This window comes from Sturnira hondurensis, unplaced genomic scaffold (genome assembly GCF_014824575.4).
Source record: "Sturnira hondurensis isolate 20B ecotype Veracruz unplaced genomic scaffold, ASM1482457v3 Scaffold0008196, whole genome shotgun sequence".
In the NCBI taxonomy this organism is placed as follows: Eukaryota; Metazoa; Chordata; class Mammalia; order Chiroptera; family Phyllostomidae; genus Sturnira; species Sturnira hondurensis.
This window is the reverse complement of record NW_028080827.1, coordinates 4280302-4302686: the sequence shown is the minus strand read 5'-3', so window position 1 is coordinate 4302686 and position 22385 is coordinate 4280302. Positions and strand designations below refer to the sequence as shown.

General features: G+C 42.5%; 1 protein-coding gene across 4 annotated transcripts in view; it reads left to right on the top strand.

Moving 5' to 3' along the window:
- The first annotated feature begins 278 nt into the window (after positions 1-278).
- FBN1 (fibrillin 1) overlaps positions 279-22385 on the top strand; it is a 227932-nt gene continuing 205825 nt past the window's right edge. For 2 of the 4 annotated variants that reach the window (XM_037054584.1, XM_037054585.1), the window contains exons 1-2: positions 280-426; positions 1054-1397. In XM_037054584.1, coding sequence (XP_036910479.1) covers positions 1234-1397 — 164 coding nt within the window. In that variant the 5' untranslated portion in view covers positions 280-426; positions 1054-1233. Of the gene's footprint in view, positions 427-1053; positions 1398-22385 lie in introns of those variants that run through there. The other 2 variants (XM_037054582.1, XM_037054583.1) reach the window with 2 other exon arrangements.

The following is a 22385-nucleotide window of genomic DNA, read 5'->3' as shown; positions in this document are numbered from 1 at the left end:
CACCCCCAAACGAACAATCCCAGGCCAGGCAGGACCGGATCACCTCTGCCTCCTCCCACTGCTCTAATCCTGCGAGCGAGGGAGGCCCCTGCGCCGAGGCGGTGGCTGGCAAAGGGGAGTGGAAAGGGGGGAAGGATGGGGCCGAGGGGTGGGGTGGTGATGAGGGGGATGTAGGAGGGGGTGTCATTTTCTTTTTCTTTCTTTTTTTTAAAAAAGTATTTCTCTCGCGAGAAACCGCTGCGCAGACGATACTTGAAGAGGTGGGGAAAGGAGGGGGCGCGGGAGCCGCAGCAGAAACTGTGGGTGCCGCGGGCGGACAGGCGGCCACAGCTGGGACAGCTGCGGGCGGAGTCGGGCAGCGGCTGCCGCGGTCAGGACCGAGGGACAGCCGCCGCCGCCTCGGGAGCCGGAGCCGCCGCTTTTCCAGTGGGTTCAGCCGAGGTCCCGACAGGGGTCGGGCGGCCACGGGGGCTAGAGTTCCAGCCACGGAGGCGTTTGCGTTTGCGTTTGCGCCGCGCCGAGGATAGGGACGGGGGTGAGGGGCTGTCCCGGAACGTCCACAGCTGGCGCTGGCCCTCCCTTGCCTGACAGCTTCCTGGCCCGGGTCTCCCGGTGTCGGGCTCCGCGTCAGATGTTTGGGGGGCGGTGGCAGTGCCCGTAGCCGACCGGGGACGGCGCGGCGGGCTCCAGCCCGCGGCTTGGGAAGGGGACAGACTAGGGAGCTTAGGGCGTTCAGAGCGCGCCTCGCGCGCAATTTGTGCCATTAAAATAAACCCAGTGAACTCGCCCCGGGGCTTAGGACCTCTCTGGACACGGGTGCTTTGCAGTGCCCCTTTCAGGAGGCGTCCAGGGGCGCGTGGGGTGGACTGGATCCATTGCCGCCGGGGGCCTGGGTTTTTCAGCCAGCTGGGGACCAAACGGTCTTCACTTACCCAAAATAAATGCGCCACGCGCAGGAGGCGCGCGCGGGCTGGGCTCGGGAATGGGGACCACGCAGCTTCAGCATCCCGATGCACTGAATGTCTCCCCGCCTGGGCGATTTGTCTGTTGCAGCTGGCACGGGCCGCCTGAAGTGGGAGCAGCGCCTGGAGAAGGCGGGAGGAGCCCGGCCCGGGGGACGGGCGGCGGGAGAGCGGGACCCGGGCGGCGCGGCGCGCTTAAGGGCGCAGCGGCGGCCGCGGAACAGCCCCGGGCGCAGCGAGAAGCGGCGGGAACCCGCGGCCGCTCGACAACATGCGGCGAGGGGGGCTGCTGGAGGTCGCCCTAGGATTTACTGTACTCTTAGCGTCCTACACGAGCCATGGGGCGGATACCAATTTGGAGGCTGGGAACACGAAGGAAACCAGAGCCAGCCGGTCCAAGAGAAGAGGCGGTGGAGGACACGACGCGCTTAAAGGGTAATGGAACGGGTCGGCTCCTTTGGTGTGGGTCTCCCCTCCCTCTTCTCCAGAAACTGACCGGGTCGATGCACGGTAGGTGAAGGACCCCTGACAAGACCTCCTGGAGGCACCTTAGAAGGGCAAGGATTACCCAATCCTCAACACGTCCAAGGATAAACACTCTAAGGATTTCTGTCCCAGAGGCGAGGTCATGGTTAAAAGGAATCTTGGACCATTGTTGAGGCAGATTTTGGGAGGCCAGAAGGGTTCTTTGAGGAAGAAGGGGAGGAGCTGCTGCGACTGAGAGAAGAGGAAAAGTCCATTCCTTTCCCTTCACACCAATTCCGGTTGGGTTTAGGGGAAAGTGCTTTTCCTGTGGGCGCCTTTGCAGATGCTCCATTTGTAAGGCAGCAAGGAAAGGAAGGGATTCCAATGGCAGGCTGTCAAAGAAGACACACAGTTCACGGTTGGCTGTCCTCTACGTTGTGCTTATTAAAACCAGGGGCTGGTTTTTCTGAGTGGTTCTGCCCTTCAGATGTCTACACTGGAAGCACAGCAGGGCGAGAGTTTATGAGAATTTGTTTTGGGGTTGTAAGGAGCTCTTCATTTCACTGGGGCAGTAACCCTGCTGTGACCCACCGTTAAACGCGTGTTTTAAACCAGTGGTGGGTGTGTGTTATGGATATGCAATTGAGCATTTCAGCAGCTGCTTACGCCCCTACTATAGAAAATGTTTCAGCAGGAAATACTCAAACTAGGCACACTGACTGTATCGGGACTGTCAGTCCCCTGAATTGAAGAAGGGTGGGAATACACTTGTTTTACAATTATTCAACTTGAAAAAGAAATCTTCCTGGGATTAAATTCAAGCCTCCATGGAAGTAGCAGGATAGACCATAAATGACCCATTTGATCTCCTTGGAGGAGTCTGTTAAAGGAACTCACACAGAAAATACTTGGAGGTTTTCTATTAAGTTCTTATGATTCTCGTTGTTGCCCTCCCCCCTCTCTCTTTTTGAGTAGTTCTGTGACTTGATCGTAGGGCTTTGAGTGACCAAGTGATGTTTGCTGGGCCATGTGGCTGAGCATTGCATTGATTCTTTGTGTGTGTCTGTGCGTGCTATAAGCTGTTTTAATTATATATATATATGTAGTGAAATTTGTGTCTGTATAGCCCAGGTGGGGAATGAAAGGTGCAGTAAACCCACAGACCGAGTTTCGAGTCCTGGTCTAGCCTGGGGACAAGGTGATTATCAATCAGAGCCAGCTTTTAGGCTGTGGTAAGATATTCATGATTTTCTGGCCCTAGGAAATAGTAATGATTGATTTAGTTCCACCTTGGTCTTTGTGGAAAGTAAACCCAAGTATCCCACAGTGTTGGAAAGACAGTTTGCTTATCACAGTAAACCGGACCCTATCAGGGTAGCGGACGTTTACTGCTCTGTGTGTGAGGCCCAAGGCAAGTTCAGTGGGGGGACCGACACTCTGATTTTCATGTGTTCTTGAAAGGACCTCGTTTACTCCAGCATTTTTCCTTGGAAAACATTTCTGCTGTATCTAGTATTATCTTAATATCTAAGCTCGCTTCCATTGTTGAGAGAGAGAGAGAGAGAGGAAGTGGGGGTTTAATTCTGTGCATGGAACTCTGCAGGGAGACATTGGGCCTGGCCAGACGTTTGTCTCATCTCTATATGCTATCGCCAGCCAGTATGTTTCCTGGGGAGGCACAGCTCAGTGTGCAAACAGAAACTAAGCTCTGCTGCTTAACGGCGTGTCCGCACTTTCCCTCACACCAGCACTTACTTCTGTTGGGGTTTACATGTTTTATGACTGTGGAGAGATTACCCTCTCTGTCCTTCATGGCGTTTGGTCACTAAAACAGATGTCACTGTATGGCAAACTGTTTATAAAGCCTTCCCTGAAACATAATATTAAATACACCAATCATGACTATTCCTAATTCTCATGTTCTTTTTAAGATTTTACATACATAAAGGTTTTTAAAATGACCCTTATAGTATATTATGTGTTAATATAATGAACCTTTATAATGTAAGGGTTTTTATTTTTATCATTCTCATATTATCTCTAAGGTTTTATATAGATAGGTAAAAATGATAATTTGAAAAGATACACAGTTAAAAGGATTTCTCTACCTACCACTGAGAAACTATTTTCTTGTGTGTTAAAAAAACTATAGGCATATATGCATGCATATACAAATACATATACACATAAATATATTCATATACATACATACATAGATACATGTATCCTTTTTAATACATGGAAGGTACCATACATCCTGTTTTGAACCTTGTTCACTTTTAAATATCTTCAGTGCATCCATCTATTAAATCGTGTGGGCATACCTCAGGCATTCTCTTGGCATATAGAATTCCTTAATGTGGCTGGAATAGTTCCCTAATATAATCTTCAGCTCATATTAATTTTTTGCAATTGCCAACATTCTATATGACTATGATGTGTGTAATGTACATGTGCAAAGTGACATGTGGTTTACATTAATAAAAATAGAATTACCCAGTCAAAAGTTTTCGGATTCATTTTAAACAATGGCCAATTCTGATGTTAAATTTGAGTGGTATTTATTTAAAATGTATTCTCTCTGCTTATTGCTATTACAGTCTCACATGAATAGGTCTTTGAACCCTACCCTGCTGCATAAATCATCAGGGGAAGCCGGTATATGTTACATTTTTCCAGCTATTGCTGAAAATGTCTATTTTTGCTAGTTAAACTATTACCAGCGTTAGAACTCACCTCTCGGACTACAGTAAAGCCTGTTTACCATTTTAATGGAAACGCACCATTTATGAAGTGAAAGTGATTTGTAACCCCAAGTCTGCCTGGTGCCCAGTTGGTGGCAGCAACTTTCAGCACCTCGCTAATATTTCCTCTAGTTAAAAGGTACTTTAAGCTCATCAGTGTCTGCTGTGCACTGGTCTAGTCTTTCCTACGAATACTGCCTTCTTGTCTCTCTGTGATGTGACAGGTGACTACAGAATTTGCCTTGGGGTTCGTCTTGGTATATGTATGCCTGCCCTGTCAGGTGCCTCACTTCGCACACTATAGAGAACTGCCTAGTGGTTCCCTGTCTGGGTATATAGTCCTAGCTTGTCTTCCTCCCCTCCCATCCTGTTGCAGGTGGTTTTTTTTTTTCCCTTCCCACTGGGCTGCAGAAGTTGTTCCACAGTGGAAATTTAAGCATCCTCAAGTTTCTTCCCAGTTTTTGCTGTGTTTTCTTAGAGTAGATCGCCAATTTCTGTTTTCACAGGATTTTTTTAATGGAACGAGTGTGGTCCACTTTCACTCTGCAAAAATTACATTTTTCTCAATTTTGAAATGAGGATTTTGCAAGTTTCACAGTGTTTTCAAGTAATAAAAGCATAGTAGTTTCCCTTTGCGTGCGTGTTGCTTTACATGTGTGAAATGACTTTATGAGAAATAAAAAATTTTAGCTTTATTGTTTAAATTTTAGTCCATCAGAAGTTTTCTCAGCCAAATTCTTAACTTGTGTGATTAGGCACAGACTGTGGGAAATGATCCAATTAAGAAAACACACACGACTCGACTTGAAGAGCAGTCGTTATGCACCATTTATTTATGATTGCCTTTTTGCTTTAGCTCCCAGATACAGAAATATTACAGTTCCCTGTCAAAGGGAAAAACAGTTAGAGTGGAACCCCATTTCCCCAAATCTCTGGTAAGATGGATTGAGAAGTTCTGTCCTTGTTGCTTGGTTTATAAGTGTATGAGACTGATGGTATTTCACACAATTTGTCCCCTTGTACGTGATTCCTTTTGGTCTTTGTTTATTTGTTTATTTTTTCCAGAGGTCTTGTTCCCAGAAAAATACACATGGAACAGTTCATACACAGGGTAGATTATGTGACGGCGAACTCCTAGGGATTAATTACACAGAAGTCTGTTATTAAAATAAAGAACATCAACAGGGAACACAGAAAAAGTTCTGTAGACTTTATAAAGTCCATTTTACTTTACAAAGAGGACTTTAAGACTCCATCTGAAGTCAGATAGGCTAATAATTAAATGTGGGTAAAAGACTCCTGCAGTGCTATGGTTTGTCCTTGTATTTATTGAAAAAATTATGTTAAAATGTTGAGACACCATTGAAAAAGATGCTCTTAAGTGGAAGCCTTCAGCAATTTCACATTTTAAACAAGAAGATGGAGACAAAATATTTATTTATGTGACTCATTTCATAACATTTAAGACATAGAGGTCGTTTACAAAGATGCATAAGTTATTGGTATGACTAATTAATTAAAACATGCATTAGACTCCAGTGAGGTGAGGTCAGCATGATGGAAATGGAAGTACAGATACCTCTCCAAGCTGATTTGGAATTTTAAAGAATAGTGAAATGTTTTTTTCTTGTCTTGTGTAGCAGACACTTAAATAGATTATAGTAGTATGCCAATGACTCTGATCAAGCAAAACACCAAACAAATTATTAGGCTATTCATACACTAGTTTGCTTTTTCCTACAATCTACCAAACAACCAACCTAACTAATTTGGGAATGTTAGCCTTAATTCTCAATGTGAAAGTAAGATTTTAAATGTTTTCTCAAAATAGAAATAAGTTCTACTAACAATTTCTCTTTTTCTAGAAACTAACCCAATAAATGGGCCCATTCAAGCAACTTAGAACTTTTTTCCATGATTTTTTTTTGAGAAAGCTGAAATCAACAATGTATCAGGCCTGAGCTATATGACAGGCATATGAGAATTTAATGTTTCAAGAGTATCAAGGCTGGTTTTCCCATTAGATTAGAAAATCACCAAAGGCAAGAAACATATTGCAAGCATTTAACACTAACTTGTTTGATGGGTTTTCAAAAAGTTCATTCAGGAAGCCTTCACTGAGTGCCATCCTGCATTTAGCTGTGCGGAGTGCCAGAGATGTGTAGCCCATGGCCTAGCGGGGCTCAGGGTTTGTCAGCAGAGCCAGGTGCATCACAGGAAGCGAGAATCAACGGAAAGGCTGTATAGAGGGCGTGGGGTCTAGGGTGGAGTGAAAACAAAGAAGCATACAATTGTGGCAGTCACCGATGACATTCAGATGACATTGATGTACCAGGCACTGCTTTCAGCGTTTCATTAATACATATGATACCGCATTTGATGCCCACAGGGTCTCTATGAAATGAGTTCTTCTGTTAGCTTCCTTTTACAGTTATAAGAGCTGAGGCACACAGAGGTTAAGTTTTAACGACAAATTCTCAACATTAAATTTTATTTCTCCAATTAATTTTAGTTATGGTTGTGGTTTTTCATTCCATGGGACTAAAATGTGGGACTACGACATTGTAAAATTCCACTTAAAATTCCTAATATTTCTTTGTCCATTAATCCCAGGCATAGTTACTAACATGATAATATTTTGTCAAACAAGACTATTTATTTAACCTTTCTACAACAGCGTAATAAAACAGGAGGAATGAAACAGTGTCGGAACTGGTGGGGTCTTTGGATGGCACACACTCTGTGTTTTAATTTGACCCCTGACTGCCACTGAGAGTGGTAGGTAACTGTCTCAGGTGCTCCTGCACCCCCAGGCTTCTGTGCCGCGGGCATCTCACTGTGTCCTTCAGAATCTCTTGCTCTCATGTGCCGTGTGAGAAATTTTTCTCAGAATAAAGTTGCAAGAGAGATTTCTCTTCCCAGGTGAGGCTGGTATGCATGTTAAGTCCTTAAGACACAATATGTTGAGTTCTTTTTTAGCTTTCAGAATCATTTTTTTTTAACTTGGTTGCCTGTGATATATAGTTTTTACATTAAGTTGCTGCAATAATGGTGAAGAATAGCAATGGTAAAGATATATCGCTTACTATTGCCCTTCAGATATACTAATTTAATATATTAGTTAATTAATATATATTGATTTAACACAAACCTTCTTGATGAGAGATTATATTTTCTTGCCCACTGAACACATGGAGAAGCGGAGGAATGCAGACTTTTAGTAATTACTTCAGAGATATATTCTAGTAGGGATGGAACTGGGAGATCTGGCTTCATAGTCTGTGCTCTTAACCAGTGTTGTTGTAACAATCTGTTGTGATAAGTCTTATACCTGGTCAGTTTATTCTTTTTTCTACACTCTTGATACTTTCATTTCCCCAACAACTCCGCCTGCCACTGCTGTGTGGGGGAGACTCGACATTTATTGAAGACAGATGCAGTCATATGGCAAAGGAAGAATCACTGTGGAAATGGGATTAATTAGGAAAGACTTCTCAGAATTTCTACCAGGTGTCAGCAAACTGTGGACCAAGCTTTCTGTGTTTAGGAAGAAAGTTTTATTGAGACAAAGCCTTGCCCACTTGCTTATCGATTATCTGCCTGTGCTTTCACACTGTGGGGATGGAGTGGAAGAGTTCAGAGCAGGACTGTATAGCCTGGCCTCTGGTCAGTGTGACGAATTAACGCCTAGTTATTAGGACCGAGAACTTCTTGAAGGCAGGGTTCTCGTCTGTTTTATTTATTACTAGGGATACCTAGGAGCTGGGCACATAGTAGGTATTCAATAGACAGGTTTTGAGTGACCAGTTCTGAAGTACTGTGTGGGTAAGGTAAATTATATAAATTAGAACTTGGAGGAATTATATGAGAGAAAAATTTGAATGAAAATGGCATGAAGTGAAACGAATACGAAGTGTTTGTGATTGAGGGACATTGAGTGCAGTGAGGCAGGGTGTGCACTGCGGGCCACTCGGGGGCCCGGCTCTTCATGTGGCCTGTGAGCAAGGTGCCCCCGGAGTTGTACGGAGTGCAACCCTGTGAGCCTGTCTGCAGGTAGGGACATTGTCAGGGTGGGAGAGGGACTAACAGACACATAGCGTCACTACCTGATTGTGGTGGAAGGTGACGATGGTGAGTTATTAGAGGATTCTAAGGTGGGAACGTGACCAGGTCTTTGCTGTTCTGGCAGGGCTGTGAAGGGTGTATGGTTGAGAGAGCAGAGAGACCAGAGGCAGGGAGATCTGGGAGGCTAATAGAGGGGTCAGGGTGGGTGGGGACGATGGCCTGAGCAACGGCAGTGGCGGGGGAAGGAGAGGCCCAAGTGGTGTTCCAGGAGGAACACGGGTAGTACTTGATCAGTGGGTCGTGAGAGGCAAAGGGGGCAAGGCACCGAGGATGCTTCCACCTCCTTATATTATTAAAACTTCCTACACATAAAAATATTGTAGCACCATTAACGAGAAGCAAAATCATTCCTAGTCCCTCTCCTATAAGGAAACCAGCTATTTTCATGTGAGTGTTTTGGTTATCTTGCTGCTATGTAACAAATTGCCCCAAACTGAGTGGCTTAAAAGAACAACAATTTTATTATTTCTTATGATTCTGCAGGCTAGGAATTTGGACAGGGCACAGTGGGGAACCTTGCCTCTGCTGTCTACAGTGTCACTGGGGCTGGAATGAGCAAGGGGCCTTCTTCACGTGTTTCTGGTTCTGTGATTGTGGACCGGCGCCTACAGGCCTGTTTACTTTGGTGTGGTTTAACTGAGTGGACAGATAGAGGAGGGGAGTAAAGGAAGCAAAGGGTCACTGGTCTGACTCTGTTGGGGGACTTCCAGGTTTTAAAGCTCTCTCCTATGTGATCTCCTGCCTAGGCCTGTCCCTGGGGATAGAGCCACAGAGTGTGTTTTTTCAAATGGGGGGCTACTGAGCCACAGGTGCAGTGAACAGGCCTTGCTCAGGGTGTCTGTTGGAGCTGGATCTCGAACAAGAGCCACCTGCCTTGACCTCATATGTTGGCTGCAGAACTGACTCAAATGGCTGCAGTCTGGCTGGAAGGGCTCAGTGGGCCCATGTGTTCATATTATTGGCTGTGCCCCTCAGTTCTCCTTCACATAGTCTCAGATCGTCCCCCTTTCCACATGGCCTTGTGATAAGGAGACTCCAGCAGCATAGCCAGACTTTTTACATGGTAGCTCAGGATCCCAAGGGCATGAAAGTGGAAGCTACTCGACTTTCCTCAAACTTAGCTTGGAATTGCATGCAAGTCATAGGCCGTGCCCAGGTTCAAGGGTGTGGACAAAAAGCCCTACTTCTCTTTCTATTTATTTATTATTAAAAAAAACGTTTTTATTATTGTTCAGTTACAGTTGTCTCTACTTTCCCCCCATTACTCTCCTCTGCTCTACACACCCCCTACCTTCTACTTTCAGTCCTTCCCCCTTCCCCGCCCTGTTGACTTTGTCCCTGGGTCCTTTACACACGTTCCTTGACTTGACCCTTCTTCTTCTTCCCCCCATTATCCTCTTCCTCCTTCCCTCTGGTCACAGTCAGTTTGTTCTTTATTTCCAGGTCTCTGGGTCTGTTTTGCTCATGTGTTTGTTTTGTTGATTAGGTTCCACTTATAGGTGAGATCATATGGTATTTGTTTTTCACCAACTGGCTTATTTCACTTAGCATAATGCTCTCCAGTTCCATCCCTGCTGTCAGGAGCTCCTTCTTTCTTTCTGCTGCATAGTATTCCACTGTGTAAATGTACCACGGTTTTTTGATCCACTCATTTACTGATGGCACTTAGGTTGCTTCCAACACTTGGCTATTGTAAATAACACTGCTATGAACATTGGGGTGCATAGGTTCTTTTGAATTGGTGTTTCAGGATTCTAAGGGTATAATCCCAGCAGTGGAATAGCCGGTCAAAAGGCAGGTCCATTTTTAGTTTCCTGAGAAAATTCCATACTGTTTTCCACAGTGGCTGCACCAGTCAGCATTCCCACCAGTTGTGTACTAGGGTTCCCTCTTCTCCACAACCTTACCAGCACTTGTTGTTTGTTGATTTGTTAATGATGGCCATTCTGACAGGTGTGAAATGGTATCTCATTGTGGTTTTAATTTGTATCTCTCTGATGGCTAGTGATGTTGAGTATCTTTTCATACGTCTCTGGGCCCTCTGTATGTCCTCCTTGTGAAGAGCAGCATGTGTCCGCAGGAAGGGGAGGAGGAATTTGGGCAAACATCTTTGGAGACTTGTTTTCAAAGTGAAGGAAAGGTCTTTTGAGAAGGACTGATGTTTTCTGTTTTAATTCTAACTTGATTAGCTTAGTTCCCTACTAAAGATCTTTCATGGTATTTTGCTACTGTGACCTCATAATGAAAAATGAACAGTGTGTCTCCATGTTCTGTTAGGTCACAGGTGGCAAACACAGGGCCCGAAGGACTGAATCCCACTCTCCACCATGTTTTATCCGGCCCAGCACCTTGTTTCTACCCAGTGGCAGCGCCAAGCTCTCGTTTAACTGTCAAGGAGTAGTCACATTTGTAGTTCTAAAATTATACTCAGCCCTTTGAAGGCAACTGCGAGGCTGATGTGGTCCCTGGTGAAAACGAGTTTGACCTCCTGTGTTAGGTGAATGTTAAGGGCTCTGTTCTTAGCTTGTCCACAGTTCCATATTTAAAGAATTCACAAACCCAGGCCCTGGCTGGTGTAGCTCAGTGGATTGAGCACAGGCCTGCGAACCAGAGGATCGCAATTCGATTCCCAGTCAGGGCACATGCCTGGGTTGCAGGCCAGTTCCCTGCAGGCCAACTCCCAGCAGGGGACTCACGAAAGGCAACCATACATTGATGTTTCTCTCCCTCTCTCCTTCCCCTCTAAAGGTAAATAAATAAATAAAATCTTAAAAAAAAAAAGAATTCACAAACCCTAGTAATAATATTATAGTCCTAATAAACTGGCCAATTTTATTTTGTGTATAAGAATCATGAAACTGCTAATTTCCCCCTTGTCCTTTAGCTTCTAAGAAACTCAGGAAGAACTTTATTTTTTAAGTATATTTCACTGATTACGCTATTACAGTTGTCCCAGTTTTTCCTCCTCTTTATTCCCCTCCACCATGCACCATCCCTTTCCACCAGCATTTCCCACCCTCACCCTTAGTTCATGTCCATGGTTGTACATATAAGTTCTTTGGCTTCTCCGTTTCCTATACTGTTCTTACCCCCCCCCACCCCATCTATTTTAGGCTTACCATTTATGCTTCTTATTCCCTGTACCTTTTCCCTCATTCCCTGCTGATAACCCTCCATGTGACTTCCATTTCTGTAATTCTGTTCTCAGGAACAAATTTAATGTACAGTCACTTTAACTTATTATTTTAGGTATTTGGTTTGTTTTGCCTTCCTTTTATATGGGATTTTACTTTCAATTTCTATTAATAGCCTAATTTTATATATCTGTTGTTGTAATTTACCTCAAAAGTTTTATTTTTTTAGAAACAGGGGTTATAATTAATAAATAAACAATATGTAGTTGCCAACAGAATTGGTGCTGTATGGAGCTGAAATCTATTCTTTTTGTAATAAATGGAGAAGCTACATTGCTAATAGAATAAAGCTGGATGAGGAATACAAGTTTTCATCGTAGATCCAGTACCATCAAATTCTAGTTTGAAGTCCTTGTGACTTTACCACTTTCACAATTGGCTTTTTAGTCGCAGCTACTGCCGAATCCATGTATCAGCACCCTCTGGTCAGAGAGGAGAGAGGGCCATTCCCAGGCGAAGACGCGTTCCGCACGTCAGGTGGGCTCAGAGCGGGAGAGCTGCTCCAGTAGACGAGAACTTGGTTCAGAGCTCTGAAGGGTTGTGAATTCCTAGACCATCAGTCATACTTACATTCAACTATAAGTATCCAAACACATTAAGTCCAAATATAGCACCACCACTTCATGTTGTTGGTGCTGGGAGACAGGATTTATGTCTGCCCTATAGACCCATTATGTCTGCTGTTGACTTCTTAAGTCCGTGGTTTTGAACTCAACTATTCTGATATCTCTAGTAATAAAGAGGATATATTCTGGAGACAGGCTTTTGTTTTGTTTTCTTTTGTTATTCTTTTTCATCTTCTTTTCTTCTATTTTCCTCTCTTCCTTCTTTGTTATCAATATCTTCTCCTTTTTACTCGCTATATCATCATCATCCCATCTCATCTTTTCTTTCTTCTTGAAATTTCATCAGCTGAGCTTCAAATAAAATAAAGATGACAGGTATATCAAATGAGGGTAAAACATTACAAAAATTAAATTCTAAGTAGAATGTTAAATTTCCACCTGGGGTTGTGGGGGTGTTCAAAAAGAAAAAAACAGGGGTCAGGTTTTTGTTAGGGGAGAAAAGGAGAAAGATGGCGGGAGGCAGCTGAAGATAAAGTTGGGAGAAAGTTCTGGAGTGAAGCCACTGGTCAGCCTGTGACCTGGGCTGGACACAGCAGGTGCCGGGGTGCTGGCGGATACTAATGACAGCTCCCTCACCCCTGGCAGGCTTAGTGCTAGGTGACCTGTGGCCTTAACCTGATTGTTCAGGGGACCAAGGGCTTTTGGAGGAGCGTCAGGGCATGGAAGAAAGACAGACACCCGAATGCCAGAAAGGATTCCTGTACAAAGAAATTAGAGGAATTTAGTTTCCTCTAATCAGATCAATCCATCACTTACGATTATGCACCTGTGTATATGGCATTGCATGAAGTTTGATGCAACCTGCTCTCCTCATGAATAATGGGTCATCGCCTGCCATTTCCCTGACTCATTGGACGGTAATTTATTATTGTGTAATCAGACCTTAATAGGTGCCTTTGATGAATCACCTCTAAAGACTCTTTTGTTTTTAACTTTTTTCGCATATGAAACATGACTCAGATCCTTCTCTAGTGTCAGACCATCCATCTTTGTAAAAATATTACAAGTTAGCACGCTAGTAGGACAGACATTAAAAATTTATAAATGCTGAAACCAAGGCCCAGAGAGAGTTCATTGAAAAGTGCTCCAGTTACTTGATTTTTTTTCTCTATGAACTAGAAAGGTGTGGAAGCTGAGTGACTCAGTGGCGACAGCTGATTTAAGTAGGCGTGTGTCGTTTCGTTGGAGACGATGCCTCGTCTTCACGCTCATACCCCGGAGAGGGTGATAGGTATCTGCAAGTCCTCAGCTGGGCTGCCAATAAACACACCTGCATCCTGGGAGCACGGGCATTTTCTCATTCTCACTGATTGGGCTTCAGGTAGAGCGATCCGTCTCTCAGTGGTCAGCCCTGGTGGGAGGCCGGGCACCAGAGTCTTAGCTCCTCAGTGCCACTTCACAATCGGTGGAGGTCTCCGGATGAGGTGGAGTTCAGTGGGATGGGGTTTTTAAAGGAAGGTAGGTATCTGTGGGGGTAGCAGGGAGAGGGTGGGAGGAGGAGCAGAGGGAGTTTTCTCTTAGAGTCTGAAGGGCAGCCGCCCCCCACCTCCACCCCATGGTCTCACTTCTGATTAGCGATTAGAATGTGAAATGTTCTGGGACGGGCCATGGCAATTCTAGGTCTGTAGACTTGGACTTCGTTAAAACTTGCTGACTCAGTTATCGAAACTACTAATTTACACATTTAGATTCTGTGTAATAAGCATGCCAATGAAGAAAAAGCTCAAATTCTTCTCTTCTATATCATCTCTCCCAGTAATTCTGCAGAACATCTGCCTAACATAATTGACAACTATTTATTGAGCATTAGCTGTGTTTGAATTGGACCTAATGCTTAATTCTCAGAGTGAACACCCTGTCTCAAGCCTGTTGATATTGTGATCTTCTTTCCAACGATTGCAGACAGCCCTGTATTGGTAATATCTTTCTATGCCTTTGCCGATGAGGTTAACATCTGAGATGATGTGGACAAGTGCTTTGCAAGGAAGGACTTGATATGCAGTCTTTAGGTGGACAAAAAGGTTTGAATCTCTCATGGACTGCTGCTGCTTCACACCCCAGACTTTAGGCCATTGACCTCAGGTTTGCAAATTTTATATCCCATTACCACCCTGTGAGCTTTATGCTCTCCAGGGCCACATAGCTGATGTTTTAGCTGGAATCTGAGAAAGTGTCTGAACATTTCCTGAAGAGTTGGCGAGGAGCAATTTGGCAGGTCAGTCGTAAAAATCCAGAGCTAGTGGCTGGGGTATACATTCTAATTACCTTGCACTGTTTCCTATTTGAGCCTGGTTGTGGGTAGCTGGGTAGCGTGGTATGGCTTGTGGGACTGGCTGTATTTTAAAGAACCAAGGAGTCATTTTCGATGAACGCTAATAAGCATTGGCCATGTTTTCAGGGAGGCTTGGGAGTGTGGACATAGACATGCCTGGGGTCTATTAGGAAGGAACCTCAGACAAGTGGCTTGGCCTGTCTGAGCCTCAGTTTCCTCACTTGTAAAACAGGATTGTAATGCCTTTCTGTGTTGTCCTGAGATTTAATGAAATCATGCATTTCCAGTTCCTACTACAGTGCCTGGTGTGTTCAGCCGTGGTGATGAAGTTGGTAATAATTTTGATATAAATTAGGAAAATGAGGGATGAAGTCATATAAAGCGGCTGGATTTTTATGGCCAATGCAAAAAGTTAGATGATCATTAGTATCTGGATACCACAGTCTCCACTTCCTCTTCTTGGAAATGATTATTTTTGGGAATAAAAGGAAGTAAATTTGAACTTCAACATTTTCAAAAAATGCAATTTTAATATAAACTTACTTTGTGGAGCTCTGGTTATAGCTAAAGGCAGTGTGCACTTGAGGTTTTTATTTTGAAATGTCCCCCTCCCCAGATTGTGTTGCCTTCATTGGGAAATAAACTGACTAAGTAGTATTCCTTATTAATATGCCCGTCTCAACTCCTCCAAAGAAGTTTGCATTGTTTTACTGGTAGATGTCACAAATAGACCTTGTCTCTTTCCTAAGGGACACTTTTTTTTCCCCAAGAGCCTTGGAGAAAGGAATTTGTATTTTAGGAAATGGAAAGACTGGCCCCAAACCATTTTTTTTTTGTCAGGAGTGCAAAGAGCACCTGAAAGATAATACTGTTTTGCAGTGAGGTGGTTGGCCATTTACTGAAATGTGCTTTCATTGGTTATGATCAAGTAGATAAGAAGCCACACTACCTTTCAGCTCATGATCTTGGAGGTAAAGAGATGCACCCTTTCCCAGCTTCTACACATCGGTCCCCAGGAGAAGCCTGGCACTGCTTGTGTTCCTGTGCCCAGCCCTGTGGCCAAGGAGACGGGGCACCTGGACTGGCCAGGCCTGAGCTCTGTGGAATGAATTCCTCTTAGGAAAGAGGAGTTTGGCCAGCACAGAAGGGGAAGGAATGCTAGGGGATAAGCAAGACATCTGCATCCAAACCAAGAAAGCTCTCTTTCTCATCCACCCAGCACTTCTTCAGCTCACTCCCCTATTACTATTCTCTCTGGGCACGTTGTGGGCAGGCCTCGGTTGCGTGATTTGGGGTCAAGCTGACACGGATTGGCCACCCCTGAGAAGAGCCAGGGCCTTCACTTTCCAACTGAGCATTCCCTTCCTTTGGTTTCACCCTTTACAGCAACGTAATGTTCACTCAGTACAAAGGGATTCTTATTTGTTGTTGTTTTTCTTCTGTGCCCCATTTCTCTTGAGAAATTGGAAATATTTTTATTTTCTTTTAATGATTCCCATTTTGGTTTTAATGAGAGCTGACTTTCAAGAGATCTTAAACTACTGAATATCCGGGAAAGTGGAACAAAACATACATTATCTTAATTGAGGCAAAGCCTTGGCAGAGTTCCTAAGCCCCGCCCCCTTACATACCAGCCCCTGGTTAACTGATGGGCAATAAACTCTATGAAGTTGTGGTTGCTTCATATTCACTCACAGCCTGTAATAATAAGAGTGCTTTCAATAAGCAGTGGTTTCAACAGATAATACGTATTTTTCTAATTGTCATTAAAAATGTTCAAACTATCTGATACTTCTCATCCCCTTTGGGTTAATAAGACAACCACTAATACAATCAAAGTTTATGAAGAAGCAAAAAAATATATAAAAAAACAGGGCAACAAATACCAGGTACTTTCTATATTCTACTGACTTCTCAATAAAGAAATAAACCTCAAATAAGAAAACAAACTTTTCAAAGTTTCGAAACCTTTCAGGAATTTTACAAGAATATGCAAGCCATTTTTTCCTTCTTTTTTGATTTAATAGTAAGACTTAATATTAAGAGATTCTGTTGACTATTCAACAGAATTATAGACAACAGGTTTCCTTTGACCCTGGGTTGACTTATCTGTTCATTTGCCTTTGGGCCCTTCCTTGAACATAGGTTAACACATATCCTCTTACAGTGAAGAATTAGAAAACATACCAGGATTTCTTGCTAAATGGTTTTCCCTCATTCGTTTTATACATCCCATGACTATAAGAATTCTTTCATTTGTGAATAGAAAAACCAAAATTCAGCCCTTTTATAGACCTGATACAAATCAGCCCCTCAAATTTATTATTATTTTTTGTTAACGGATGTTAACATGACTTTTGTTATGTTTTTTATTAAGGAAGTGAAAGCATTCTTATGAAAACGAATCGTGTCAAAAAGTAGTTGTAATGCCCAAGGGAGCCCATTTCCTGGGCTGACCCCCTTAACTATTTGTACAAAAGTATAGTTAAGTCATTTGCTATTGGGTTCCTTTCCTAATGAACAGTAACCTTATTTTTGCCACACACTCAAAATTTGTGAAAGCACTGGAGTTAGTTTTCGCCTCTTACTTAAGATGGCAAATGTGTTGGAATTGGACTGTTATCACCTCTAAATGGAGATTCTCACCCCTTTTAAGAATGGTGAACTGAATACGGGTAAACATGGCTCGTTCAACTCATGGTGGCATGACGGCGTGCAGGAGAGTGCGGTGATGGGCACGGACGGGGCGAAATGCAGTTCCACAGTTGTTTGTAACTTTCCTTTTAGTGCGGAGAATCCAGTAGATATACAAAACTAGTGAGAATGGTTCAATAAAGCTCCCGCTTCTACAGTTACCTATTAATGGTCAATCTTGTTCTATCCATTTCTCCCCTCCCCCAAAATATTTTGAAGTAAACTCCTAAAAAATAATTTACTGAGCATTTCAGTATGTATTTTCTAAAAGATAAGGACTCTTTAAGAGACATAAACATGATACCACCATCACATTTAACAATATTAATTTAAAATATCAAATATCTAGGATTTAAGTTTTACTGTCAGGTCATACATTTTATTTATTCATTTATTTGTTTGTTACAATTTGTTCAAATCAGGATTTAAGTAAAGTTCATATTTTGTAACTGGTTGACATGTTTCTTAGATGTTCTTAAATATGTAGATTGTCCCTTTGTCATTTTTATCTCATAACTTATTTATTGAATAAATGTGTTCATGCCGTAAGACGTCACTTATATGTGGAATCTGAATGCCTGACAAGCTCAGAGTGGAGTGCTGGTTACCAGGGACAGCTGAGGGCGGGGGAGTGGGGGGTGGTGCTCAAAGGGTATAAACTTATGGTTATAGGACAAATTTGGGGATCGAATGTACAGCATAGCAGTTATAGCTAATAATACTGTTATATACTTGAAGTGTTAAGAACGTAGATATGAAACATTCTCACCACAAAAAAGAAATAGTAACTGTGCAACAGGGTGGACATATTACCAAATGCTATGGCGGTGATCATTTTGCAGTATATAAATGTATCAAGTCAATACATTGTACTCCTTAAACTTATACAACGTTACATGTCATTTACATCTCGCTAAAGCTGGAAAATAAGAAATTGGTTCATGTTCTGTAGAGCACTGCTACTTAAAATGCCAGTCCATAAACCGTTTATTGCCAGTTTGTAATGAGATGAGAAGCGTGTGCCAGAATGGAAATTCAGTGTGTCACTAAGCACACTATTTAGCTCAGCTGATATTTTTTTCATAGCAAGACTTTCTCCATGAAGGAAGCGGTGGGGTGATATTCTATCGTAAGTGCCTTATTTCATTATAGACCTGGATGTATAGGGTATGGACCAGCACCGGCCAGTCCTGGGACCATGCTTGGAGCGCACTGCTGTTCAGCTTCTCAGGCTACTGATGACTGCACTCCGGGGGTGGTGGTACTTACCGGGTTCCTCTGTCTCCTGAGCTTGCTGTGACTTGCATGTTAGCACTAGAGGCAGACCCAGTTCGGAATCATCTTTTTGGCTAGAAGGCTTTGTAACTGGTATGTGTACTCCTATTAGGAGGCCCTCCATGCCTGCTCGTATGTCTTTTTGTGATGTTAACAGCCATGATGATCACTGTCTAGCTCCATTAATTGTTTAGGGTAGCAGAATGGGCATATTTGAATGTCGTCATGTCCTATTTATTATTAACGCTGTAAAGTTCTACACATAGTTTTGAACTTACACTCATTGCTTCTCAACCAGCAGTGTCTATGATGCTGCCAGGTCTGATTTTTCTGCACTCGTCCAAACTGACCCAGGACTTTGAGAGTTTGGGAAAATTGTTTACTATCTAATACTAAGGATTAGCAATTATTAGGTATAAAATTGTGGAAAACTTACACAGAGGAACCCAGCACTAGAGGGGGCAGAGAACATGGATATAATTGTGCAAGTGTCTATTGCTCTCCCCTTACCCAGTGTCTTTTTGTTTAAAAGGCAAGATGGAGAGACTTGGTGTGTTACTTTTATTTCAGAGTAAGAGTTTCAGGCCAGGGTCTTATGAAAAGGTGGTAAGATTTTTGGACTGTGGGTGGAAAGAAGATGTTTGTAGATATCTTAACAGTCAGAAGTGACTGCTTGTATTCCCATTTCTTCATTGGTTTCTCAGGAGCACTCTTTTTTATTTCAGAACTAGTAACTTTTAAATAAACTTATTGTGGTAATCATGTCACAATAGTTTTAAGTCAAATCATTATGCGGTTTGCCTTAAAGTTATACAGCGCTGCATGTCAGTTATGTCAATAAAACTGGAAAACAAACAAAAAGGAACAGTAAAACTTGTTTTAATTTTTTTAACATTTTAAATTGTTATTCTGTTATAGCTGTCCCAGTTTTCCCCCTTTGCCCTCCCCCATCCAGCCCCCACTCCCACACCAACCCCCACACTGTTGTCCATGTCCTGGGTCATTCATACGTGTGCTTGGACTAGTCCCTCCCCTTTCTTTCCACCATCGTCCCCCTCCTCCCTCCCCGCTGGATGCGGTGGATCTGTTCCGTGTATCTACTCCTCTGGTTCTGTTTTGCTCACTAGTTTATTTTGTTCATTAGATTCCTCTTATAGGTGAGATCATATGGTGTTTTTTTTTTTTCTAAAGAAACCATCATCAAAATGAGAAGGGAACTGACTGTATGAAGAATAAATTTGCCAATGATACATCAGACAAGAGTTTGATCTCTAAAGTATATAAAGAACTCATCTGACTCAATGCCAGGAAGACAAACAATCCAATTAAAAAATGGGCAAATGACCTGAACAGACACTTCTCCAAGGAGGACATACAGAGGCCCCAAAGACACATGAAAAGATACTCAGCATCACTAGCCATGAGAGAAATGCAAATTAAAATCACAATGAGGTGCCTCACACTGGTCAGGATGGTCATTGTTAATAAATCAACAAACAAGAGCTGGCAAGGTTGTGGAGAAAAGGGAACCCTGGTGCACTGTTGGTGGGAATGCAGACTGATGCAGCCCCTGTGGCAAACAGTATGGAATTTTCTCAGAAAACTAAAAGTGGAACTGCCTTTCGACACGGCAATTCCACTCCTGGAATTATACCTTAAGAGTCCTGAATTCAAAAGAATTTATATACCCCTATGTTCATAGCAGTGCTATTTACAATAGCCAAGTGCTGGAAACAGCCTAAGTGTCCATCAGTAAATGAATGGATCAAAAAACTGTGGTACATTTACACAATGGAATACTATGCAGTAGAAAAAAAGAAGGAACTTCTACCTTTTACAACAGCGTGGATGGAACTAGAGAATATTAAGCTAAGTGGAATAAACCAGTCAGTGAAATAGTAAAACTTTAGTGATGAAATGAGATTTTTGGAAAAACACTGGTATATGCAGATCCCCATGGGGAAAATGCAGCGAGAAGAGCAGCCCCAGCAGCTTCCTTCTGAACGTTTGTGGGGCAACTGTGTGTGTGTGTGTGTATGTGTATGTGTAAGTCACATTTCCTGTGTGAGTTTCATGTCACTGAGAAAGATGTGCACAGTGCCTGCGGGCTGATGTATTTCTACTACCTAAAGTCAAACTTGCGGGTAAAGCAACAGGGTTTTAGATCAGAGGCTTTGTCCTTGGGAGCTGCTGCAGAGACTTTTAGGTATGTTAGGAGGCAGGATTGGGTGGATATGTTTCGCTGCTTTGCTTGCACCATCTCTTTCTTGGAGGTTGCCGCTATGCTGAAGTTTTGCGCTGACATCACCCCCTGTGCGTAATTATAGCTTGAAGCACGAAAACTCTCACACCTTCCCCAGAGCTCAGAAGGTGTTGCGAGGGCGGTGCTGGCATCACTCAGGCAGGGAGGGAGATCTTTTGGGTTGGATTTCAGGGAAGTGCTGTTGCTGGCGTTTGGAATGAGCTGCCACTCTCCCTGTACATTGGACAGATTCCGGTGGCCTCTTCATCATCAGAGCCATGACACTTTTAGGGGTTTGTAGAGCATCATCTTGGTCACCTCGGCCTTTGTGCACTGGGTCAGATATTTGCCTGCATGACCTGATGGTTCTGCTTGAAGCAGCTTTTCAAAAGACAAGACACGCCCCTGTTCAAGTGTACGTACAAAACACATTCCAGTGGAGCCATGAGTAGGTTTTGAATTATCTACATTTTGAATCTGCACATTGCTCCCCACCCACCCACTCCCCGGAACACAGATGATGGTAAGAGCCAACTGCTATTTCTTTTGTCATCGTTTTCCTTTTCCAATCTACTTTGTAAGGTTGGTCTTCAAATTTTTGACTTTGCAGACCCAAGAAAAGAAAACCGGAGGGCACAAATGATGCACAAATTATTTTGTATGAAGGCACACATTCTTTTGGGGGTATTTGTAGAAACATCTGTCTAATTGCTAATCTAAAAAATCTTCAGTACTAACCTTGGGATGTTTATGATGTTTATGAGTAAATTCTTTTTGTTTTTAATTAGTGACTTATGACATGTTTCCATCGTGTAGCCTTTGAATAATTACTTCTCTCAATTTTAGTTTCCTCATCTAAAAATGAGCACAAAAATACATTATCCTGATAGAATTTTGGGGAAGGGTCACATGACTATTTTGTAAATTATAAAACTCTCTAAAATTTGCTAATAATTTTTATTCTGCAGTGTGATTTCACATGGATGAGATAAATTCTCAATTTAGTCAGATTCCCTCAAATTTAAATTAGACTATTTTCATTAAAAGTTTTGCAGATATGTAAATGTTTAGAAATAAATACTTATACCTTTGTGGCAAATGTAATTGGAAAGTGAGAAAAAAAAACTTCTCAAGTTTTTGACACCTAATGTTCTGAACTGTTACTTCTTAAAAACTTAAACTCTGTCAATGTTTTTTTTCATTGTTGTTGTTCCTTAGGAACAATGTTGTCTCTGTTCTCACGAAAGAGTTGGGAAGAGAAGTGTTTTGAGAGACTCACTGCCTCTTGACACCTATGAATTAGAATCAGAAATAGAAGACCTCTGGAACTCTGTAACTATACAGTTTTTCTAAACAATACATCTGAGACATGGGGAAATGTAACTCTCTATCCCATGAATTCCACTTAGGGGTATCTTTTGTTATGTTTTTGATTTTTGATTTTAATTTTTTATAATTAAAAAGAGTGAACAAAATGAATTTATTTCTTAGTGCTAATTATCCTTTTCATTTCTTTATTTTATTATTGAGTTTCTTCTAAGCATATTTATCTTTTCAATAAATTCAATACTCACTACTCTGACAGAATTCTAACTTATGTTTTCTTTGTTAGATGTACATTTGATACCCTAAACCTTCATTTACCATCTGAGATTCAGGTATCATGCTGGGTGGTAAAGATATTTTCTGAACTTTTTATCTTTAAGGAACTCACATTGCAAAAGAAAGGGTAACTTTTTGGTTTCAGGGGATCTGAAATGCTCAAATAACTTGGGTATGAAATTAA